Below are 10,205 nucleotides of genomic sequence, written 5' to 3' on the forward strand. Positions count from 1 at the left end.
AAAATAATGGCTTGTAAAAATATTTTTTGGTTTTTTGCCTCTAGACTAGAATATCCCCTTAATACGCAATAACATTTGAAATTATAGCGTTGAAATGACACTCATTCCCGTTTTTCCCGTTTCTGTTCCTGTTTTTGGGCGATTTTTTTTCACAGTAATCTTCCCGGACATGCATACAACATATCCCTAAAGTCGTAATTGGTTCAGTGGCTTAGGGCCGGGCCGCACCGTGCAACTTTGTCGGCCGACTTGTTGCGTGACACGAAAAAATGTATGGAAATGTGTGCGACAAACAAGTTGACGAGTGTGGCATGTCCCATCTACCTGCATGCATTGGTCTAGTCACCCTCAACGAAGTTGTTCGCGAGTTGAGCGGTGCGGCCCGGCCTTTAGGAGTCTATTCGAGACACACAGACAGACAGACATTCATTTATATATATATATATATATATATATATATATATATATATATATATATATATATATATATATATATATATATATATATATATATATATATACATATATATATATATATATATATATATATATATATATATATATATATATATATATATATATATATATACATATATATATATATATATATATATATATATATATATATATATATATATATATATATATATATATATATAGAGTAAGCATCAATGGTCACTTCTTGAGTCACCTTCGGCTCGCAGACGATATAGTTTTAGTAGCTCGAGATTCAGCTGACCTACTTATCAGACTAACACAGCTGGACAGGGAAAGTAGAAAAGTAGGATTAAAAATTAACGTAGATAAGACTAAACTAATGTTCAATAGTTATTGCATGCCTGATAACATCCCCTTAGATGATAAACCAGTAGAAGTAGTAAATAATTATTTATATTTAGGTCAAATAATTGACATGTCTGGTAGTAAAGATGAAGGGATAAAGAGACGTATGAAATTAGGATGGAGTGCATTTGGACGGATGAATGCTGTTTTTAAATCAAAAATGCCACTCTGCCTGAAGAAAAGGATCTTTGATCAATGCGTTTTGCCAGTGATGACGTATGGATGTTAAACCTGGACACTGAACGCCAAGATGCTAAATAAAATCCAATGCACTCAAAGAAGTATGGAACGCTGTATGCTTGGCATAACGAGGAAAGACAGAAAGCGGAACACGTGGGTGAGAAGCATGACAAGGGTAGTGGACATAGTGGATAGAGTGAAGAGATTGAAATGGCAATGGGCGGGTCACGTAGCTAGGAGGATGGACGAAAGGTGGACAAAAGAAGTGCTTGAATGGTACCCGAGAGAAGGCAAAAGAGTAAAAGGAAGACCGCAAGGAAGATGGGTGAACGAAATTAGAAAAATGTGCGGAATGAGATGGATGAGTGTTGCGCTAAACAGAGACGAGTGGAAGCGTGTTGGAGAGGCCTTCATCCAGCAGTGGATGGCGAATGGCTGTAAATGATGATGATGATGATATACCTATACATAGATGTAACTGTATTTTAATTCGTGTATCAATTTTTTTCCGAAACCACCCATTGAAAACAACGGATAGAACACTTATAGAAGTATACAATTGTGGAAACATATTTACATATGCATGTAAGTATGTAAGTGCATTCAATACTACTAGATGACTCAATCGTGCACTTTAGGGTTAAAATCGAAGTGTCAACATATCTACGTAAGCTATCCGACGCGACGGTGACATTAGTGATCAGAGGTGACATACTTGTAAAGGTTGCTGTAAAATCTATGATTTATGGTGATTGCAACCTTTATCGCTCGACCGACACGGTGTGCTCTTTCGTGACCGTTTGCTCCGTCACGGCTCTGCCCAAATTATTGTATTATATTAACACCGAATCGACAACTGCCAACTCGGCCAAAGTACGTAATGCGCTCGAAAGCTGTGCATTCGAAGTTTGAAGTGTGCTCGCAATAATGGATTGTTTTGGAACCGAGTCGGAACTGGTAATTAGAGGCGATCCGACGTGTTTGCTTCGTGTTCCTAGTGTGTGGTTTTAATTGGGAATTACTCTCCAAATTCACGATGGCCGCTTTTCAATTATATTGTTCCGCCATTCAATTTAGTGGATTATTATTACTGATGAATTTTCATTGAAGTGTTCCATTTTCGACGATTAGTGTATTTTTCGACTCGTTCATTGTATGTATGTACATGCTCTCATTCACATGACAGCATTAAATATATGCACATATGATGAAATATGAAGTAAAATTTTCTGTATGTTTGTATATTGTAGTTTATGTTTAGCACCGAGAGGTTGCCGGGTTCGATCCCATGCTAATCTTTAATACTGCTTGTCAGACTTGGATATTTGTGACTCCAAGTCGATCGTTTCTTATCAGAGTTCATCTTTATCGACCACTGTGAAAGCTATGACAATGCAAGGATAAAATATCAACGTAAGCATTTCAGGGGCTGAGTTTTGCCAAGAATCGCGAGTAGGCTTGCTAGCTTTTTTTTTGCATGTCTTAAATACAGGTGCTGCGTACCACTCTGTGTGTATGCACCTTTAGACGTTTGTATTGTCAACCTTATTTTTTTCTCTTCTGCTTTCTCGGAAAATGGAGAGGTGTATTATTATTTTATGGATGATTCCTCGCAGCCTAAGTCTGCCTATAATAGTCGAAATTCACCCGTCAGCATATGCTTTTTTTTCAATTTTCAATTATTTTAATATCCGACTAATATAAATAAAGTTTCCTGTATGCTGTATTATTTGTATTAATATTAAATATGAATAGTATTATTTAAATAAACCATTCAGGTTTTTTTTAATATACCGAATAATAATACGTATTATTTGTACTGATATTAAATATTTGTATTATTATATAAATAAACCATTCGTTTATTTCGTTTTAAATATATGTAGCTACTGACAACTGATATATCATATTCACAGTTTTTATTTCACCTTGGGAATTCCTGTCAAAAATATTTTGTAAAAGACAGAGGAGTGATCTGAAAGAATACGTTTTATTCTCAAAGGCAATTTCATGAAATTATGCAAAAACAAACCTTTCCTACCTACGCTCAGTCAGGAACTGTTTAAAAGTCTACCCCCCCTCCTTTAGTAAAAAAAAATACATATGTATATTCCTCAAACGTTTCCAAATAATATTTTATATTCTAAGAAGACTTCTTTATCCTGGCAACAAATCCACCAGCTCCCGCTTAAACCAACCCATCAGCATATCCTTACCTTAAAGGACTATACTGGATAAAATCTTCAAAGGTTTATATACCAACTTATTCGAATTCGCTTCGCACTCACCTTCTAAATAAATATACATACGAAATCGATACGCTTAGTTAGTGGGAGCGAGCTATCATAAATAATATTCAAAGCGTGTTTACATAATAATATTGCAGATCTTAACTAAGTACCGAATTTCGAAACTACTAAAACAAACAAAGTTATGCTTGATTTCATCAACGATGCTAGTTGATGAGCAGGTAAAATAATACTTAAAAAAAATTAATCTGTCTTTACGACAAACGATTTAAGTCAGATGAACGAGTTGGATATAAGTTGTATGTATGTATGTATGTATGCAGGGCCGGCTCAAAGGTGCAGCAGACTAGGCACGTGCCTAGGACGTCATAGACAAGGGGCGCTGCGAGGCGCCCTTATTTTTCTTTATTTGATTATTAAATTGAAAAAATAAAAACAAATAATTTGGCTTACTTTGAACTTATAAAACATTCTATATTCAACTTAATTTTTCTACTCGAAGTAACAATACTGATTGCAAAATATTATAATTTACGAGGAACGCAGGAAGTTCACTGTCAAATATCAACAACCCACAAATAAAACAGCAAACTGTCGTCGGTGAAAATGGTAATTTGGAATTGTATTTTATATAAAATACCTCTGAAAAATATTTTTGTATATATTCGTACATATGTATATATCAGGGATGCATTTACATCACGAAATTAAATATATTAACCATATTCGAAAGAAGAAATGTGAGTCTATAAAACTCTTCAATCCATTGTTGATAAAGACAAATTATTTATTTATTTATTTGGAAAATTTACAGTTTATTAAGTTACATAGATTGATAGTAAAAAAACATAATTATGTTAAGTAAACCATTAATAATTTTCACATATAGGTAAAAAAAAAGAAAAGCTCAAACATTTAAAATAAGAAACAAAAATGATAATAGAGTAAGATAGTTAAAGAAAACAAAAAGAAAAAAAAATAGAAATAACAGTATAATAAAAATATCAAAATAATAAGAATAATAATATGATAAAAATTATGAAATAATAAAAATAATATAAAGACAAAATAAATACATCAAAATAAAAATTCATAATCACAATCGTAAATTTTCAATAAAATTATTCATCGAAAAACAAATTTGCAATAATCACTCTAGCTTGTATAGCATTAATATTAAATAAGTCAAACATAGAAATTGTTAAAATTAGTGTGTTGACAGTGGAGCTTGCACGCCAGATGAATGAGCTTCTTCCATAATTAGAAAAAGTATTAGGTATGTAAAGGAGCTCATTACATCTAGTCATTCTATTTGGCACACGCAATGATAGTCTGCTCAATAATAGAGGACAGTCGATCGAGCCGTTAAGGATGTTCAAAATTGTTGAGATGTCAGCTATCTCCCTTCTTTTGACAAGTGGAAGTAGATGCTGACACCTACAAGCATCTTCATAGGAAGTATAGAATAATCCAAAACGGCTACTGATGTACCTCAAGAATCTCTTCTGAATGCGCTCCAATCTGTCTCTTGCACCAGAGTACTCTGGGTTCCAAACTTGGGATGCAAACTCAACAATACTTCTTACGTATGCACAATATAGTATTTTGTATGATTTAATAGAAGTAAAGCATTTGGAGGACCGGATGACGAACCCGAGGGCCTTCGACGCTCGAGCTACAACATTGTCAATATGTTTACTAAAGGATAGATCAGAGTTTAAAAAGACTCCCAAATCCCTAATTTCCGATACCCTTGTGAGTCTATGTCCGTTGATTGATTAATGTCTTTATTACCGAATATATTCATAACCATTTGTATTTTATTTTATTTTATTAATTTTTATACATAAAACGTGCCTATTTTGAAGAAAAAATTTAAATTTAATTTTATGTTTTTGTCTTAGTATATTTTTCTTCAACATAAAATTTCAAGAACTTTCATGAAAGCTATTGTTTAAAAATTTAAAGGGGGCGCTGAAATCAATATGCCTAGGGGTGCCATATACCCTCGGGCCGGGCTTGTATGTATGTATGTATGTATGTGTGAAGAAGAGTTGAGAAAATAAACACATTTACGTATATTACATATGGATTTTATTTACAGATTAACATTTGCCGGGTGCCACGCATTTGTTTGCAGAATTGAGAACGAATCCTTTTTTGCAGAAGCATCCTCTGACACAATCTGTAGTGCAGATTCTTTCTCCCGGCTTATCTCCACAGCGATGTGGACATTTACTACCGCAATACTGGTATTGCTCGTTGGGGTCTTTGCACTCGGTTGCTGTAAAAAATTCAAACAAAAAAATTCACGAAATATTTTGGAATTCAGGATTGTTTGAAGTACAGTTTAAATAATCAATATAGTATCTAAACATTCGAGCAACTTACAGGATCGACGCACAAAGTTGTGGGAGGGGCATTGGCTAATACGGACACAATGGCCTTCTACTCTGACTAGTCCCTCCCTGCAGACGCAGGAACAGATCTTCTGTACTTTTCTGATGTCTATTGTCTTTAAATTGTCACACGTTGCTTCCTCTCTGCACTTGAAGACTTCGCTGTAGCTACATTTTGGCCTATCTATAAATTATGTTCAAGATCAACTACATATACAGTTATACAGTTTTGACAATGACTTAGAAATGAAACCCAAGGAAACCCAGGGGGATTGATTAAAGATGCGTATAAATTATGAACTGCATATATTTTTACATTTAAAACCTTAACATTTAGGTCAAAACTGATATTTTCTCACCGGATTCGTTGCTTTCTCTACTCTCGGAACTGCTGGAATCCGACAAGACGAATGCGGCAAAAAATGCCAAAATCAAAAATGACAGTTGTAAAAAGCGCATCTTGAACTGAAAAAAAAATCGTACCAATTAATTAGTTTTTATTTTTCGGTTACTGTTTTTTTTATCTTTACTTCTATTATTTTAATTTGCATTTTAATATTTTCTTTATATTTTAAACAATTTTCTACATATTTATTGCTAATTTGTAATTTTCTTTGTAAACTCTTCGGTCTATCGGCTATTCCGTTTCTCCCAAGTATTTTAAATTAATACATAAATTATTACAAATATAAAAGTATCAGAAGAATATTTTGATTCTTAAATAACTTTTAAATAATGTGGCAATTAAATCATTTGAAACTTGCACTACATCCAGAATACTGGAATTTTTTTCTTGACCGAAAAAACCAACATGTACTCGTAAATTTAAACCTCATTTGGTAATTTCATTGAAAATTAGTGCAAATAATAGATTTTAATATAAAAATCACATATTATATATAAATACGTTTTTTAATTAATAATTTAAATCTTTAAAAATATTTTTAAAATGTTGTCATATATCAAACAAATGTATATTATTTAGATCTAAAATATCTATACAGTCACGCATTTAATATTAAATAATGAACATTTTAATAATATGAAATGGTCAACTAACAATTCCTACCGCATCAATGAAAGAGACTTCAAAGCTTTCACGGTTTAATATTTCAAAATTATAAATTAATATATATGTACATATCTACAAAATATTCGATATGGACTTGTTATAAAATAGAATAAATAATATATGATGTCGGACGGGTAGAGCTTGTATGATATGGCTCGTAATTGAAACATTAAATTGAAAGACACAATGAAAATGGCGTTCCATCCCAATTTCCCCCGCGGCGAGATTATCCCCTGGAAATGAATAAGTGGAGATCGGACTCGGGACCTATTTTCCGGACGGAAACCAGCTCACGTACGAAACACTATTCGCACGGGGAGCCTAGCGCAAAAAAAAGGCGTAAGGATAATTTGAGACCTGCAGCTTACCTGCTGAAATGGTCCTTACGACCGGGGTGGGGAGAAAAAATATGAAATTATATCGGTACGACGTGATTTCGGACGCTCGCCTTTCAATTTATACCCGAGATAGTAGACGTGCTCGTATACGGTCAACCGAAAGTACATATCTTATTGAAACTGTGTCTCAAATTATTTTAATTTATAAATTCATTTAAATACATAAATCTAAAACCACTTTTTGTATTCAACTCAAATTCAAAACCAAGTGTCGTATAATACATAAATTTACAGATACAAAACTAAAATAATTCACATTTTTTAAATCTAATATGATTTGATGTACCATACAACGGTAACGAATATATTTATTTTATTTTTTACAAATTTTTGCCATAGTGACATTACAGAATACACGTCACTGTGACTAGACATATGTATAACCATGCCCGGCCCGAGGGTATATAGCGCCCCTAGGCAGATTGATTTCAGCACCCCCCACCTCCCTTAAATTAAAAATAAATAAATAAATAAAAATGTTAAAGAAAAATATATTCAGACAGAAACATAAAATTAAATTCAAAATAGGCACGTTTTATGTATAAAAATGAATAAAATAAAATAAAATACGGATAGCTATGAATATACATATTCGGTAATGAAGACATTAATTTATGTATATTCGACAATGGATTGAAGAATTTTATAGACTGACATTTCTTCTTTCGAATATGATTGATTCATATATTTAATTTCGTGAAACAAATCCATCCCTGATATGTACATATAAATATATATATATATATATATATATATATATATATATATATATATATATATATATAAACATATTTCAGCGGTATTTTATATAGAGTGGAATCTTAATCTACTCTCTTCCATTTGGGCCTCGCTGTGATTTTATTTTTTATTCATATTTTGTTTTATTTTATTTTACTTTTTCTTTCTCCTTTGTACATTTTTATGTACTATTTTAATTTTGTTCAATGTAAACAAATAATGTGATTTTTGGATTTTATTTTTGTTTTTTACACTTTTGTTCATTTTTTTTTCTGATGTTTTATTTTCCTTTTGTTACTATTTTATTATTTTATTTTACCATGTTTTCTGCTTTTTACTAATTTTACTTGTTTTTATATATTTATCAAATGTAGGCCATTGTGGCGCATTAGGTTCTTCCTGTAATGCCACAATGGTCCAAAACTATTAATAAATAATAAATAAAACACAATTCCAAATTACCATTTGTACCGACGACAGTTTGCTGTTTTACAAGTTTTATTCGTGAGTCGTTAAAATTTGATAGTCAACATCCTGCGTTTCTCGTAAATTATAATAGTTTGCAATTAGTATTGTTAATTTAAGTAGAAAAATAAAATTGAATATATAATGTTTTATAAGTTCAAAGAAAGCCTAATTATTATTTATGCATGCACTCTTCTGGGTTTAAAAAATAAATTCTACATACATACATATGTACATATGTATGTGCCCATAATTACGAAAGTGGTCTAAGTAAAGAAAAAAAAATTTGTAATCAATTAAATATTACAATATAATCGATATTAAACAATAAAATTGACTGATTTTTTTCCTGTGTAAGACCACTCACACAATCATGGGCACATATATGTATGTATGTACACACATAGTAAGTATTATATATAGGCTATGCATTTTTTTTTAATTATATGTATGTAATAATCATTTAAACAAAAATTTTATCGTAATTTATTATATTTTTTTAAAACAGTAATTTCAGTCTTACATAGTGATTCCATTCATGAAGGGGCACGTACATAGTTCAGGTGGTCAATTGAGTTCCAAAACTAAATATCATATACATATGTGTATATACAAACATATATTGGTATTTTTAGGATAAATTTCCGAAATACTTCTGATGAGATAACCAAAACATGAGAATTTTTTTTTTATTTAATTATAATAGTCATTTAAAAAAACATTTTGATCGCCTATACCCTTCAGGTATAAACACAGATTACCTAAACACAATCTGCTTTAGGTCATCGACTTTAGTGAGTCTTTAATTAATATTATGTATTAGATGTATTATGAGCATTTATAAGAATTGTAAATAGGTTTTTGAGCTCTTTTTCCTATTATGCTGTAGATTAACATTAGAATAATATAATACTACGATTACTAACCAAATTAAATTAAATTGTAAAATAGAAAATGATCAGTAGCTATTAAAATAGATATAAGATGTATTGTGAACATAATTGCGTAATAATAAAAAGCATTTAAAAAATCAAAAAAAAATTTTTGATCGTAATTTATAGTGAAAGATGTGCTATTTGTATATTATACTAAGAAGTGATTTCGGTCTAAGTGATAATATTTTAATCAAATTAAACCAAAACCACGAACTCTCCACGCACATCAATAATAATCCGTATGCGGAAAAATTCGCATTCTGAAATCGTCTAATGACCGTCAATATTGAATTCAGTTGATTAAATATTTAAGTAAATACCGGAAATTCTCTTAAACGATATAAAATATTTAATGGTCATTACCCCCGCGCTTCTCATTCATTGTTTCCAACAGAAAATAGCTTCTTCGTTGTTTGTAAAATTTACATTACCAAACCGGCCTCCCCATCATTGTTCTTTCCTTTCTAACCGACCTTTGTAACCCTTATCAATCACGTACCGCATTTTCGAAACACCCTGTATACGTCGTGCGAATCGTAAACACCACGCAATATAATTCAATAACATCAATAATGATTTTACGTGGAAATTGAGACGAAAAAAAGTCAATGATATACGCAACTTAATAGCCTTAAGGTTATCAGTGTATTTTAATGTTATAATGTTTGTTTGCTCTCTTTCTCGTGAATGCTACATACGATGTTTTAACGAATTTATGGATTACTTCCTTTTTTTAAATATGTTTTTTTACATAATTATTTTGAGTACATACATTTCAAACATCATTAAACAACATTTATGTTCATACAGTATCATATATATACAAATATAGACAAAAAGAAAGTCTACATATATAGACAAATTCGATAATACTAATATTTCGAGAAAAAAAATACATTTTACAGCTTTGGTATTATATTTATATA

At 31.2% G+C, this 10,205-nt stretch overlaps 1 protein-coding gene across 1 annotated transcript; it reads right to left on the bottom strand.

Annotated features, from left to right (window-relative positions):
• Positions 1-4,026: 4,026 nt before the first annotated feature.
• Positions 4,027-7,270, bottom strand: LOC143912142 (SCO-spondin-like). The gene is made up of 4 exons (XM_077431361.1): positions 7,112-7,270; positions 6,031-6,136; positions 5,664-5,855; positions 4,027-5,556 (listed from the first exon to the last, which is right to left on the bottom strand). The coding sequence occupies exons 2-4, from the start codon at positions 6,128-6,130 to the stop codon at positions 5,378-5,380; spliced, it is 471 nt and encodes a 156-aa protein (XP_077287487.1). The 5' UTR covers positions 6,131-6,136; positions 7,112-7,270; the 3' UTR covers positions 4,027-5,377.
• Between the last annotated feature and the right edge of the window lie 2,935 nt (positions 7,271-10,205).

Source organism: Arctopsyche grandis, chromosome 5 (assembly GCF_051622035.1).
Source record: "Arctopsyche grandis isolate Sample6627 chromosome 5, ASM5162203v2, whole genome shotgun sequence".
Taxonomy (NCBI): Eukaryota; Metazoa; Arthropoda; class Insecta; order Trichoptera; family Hydropsychidae; genus Arctopsyche; species Arctopsyche grandis.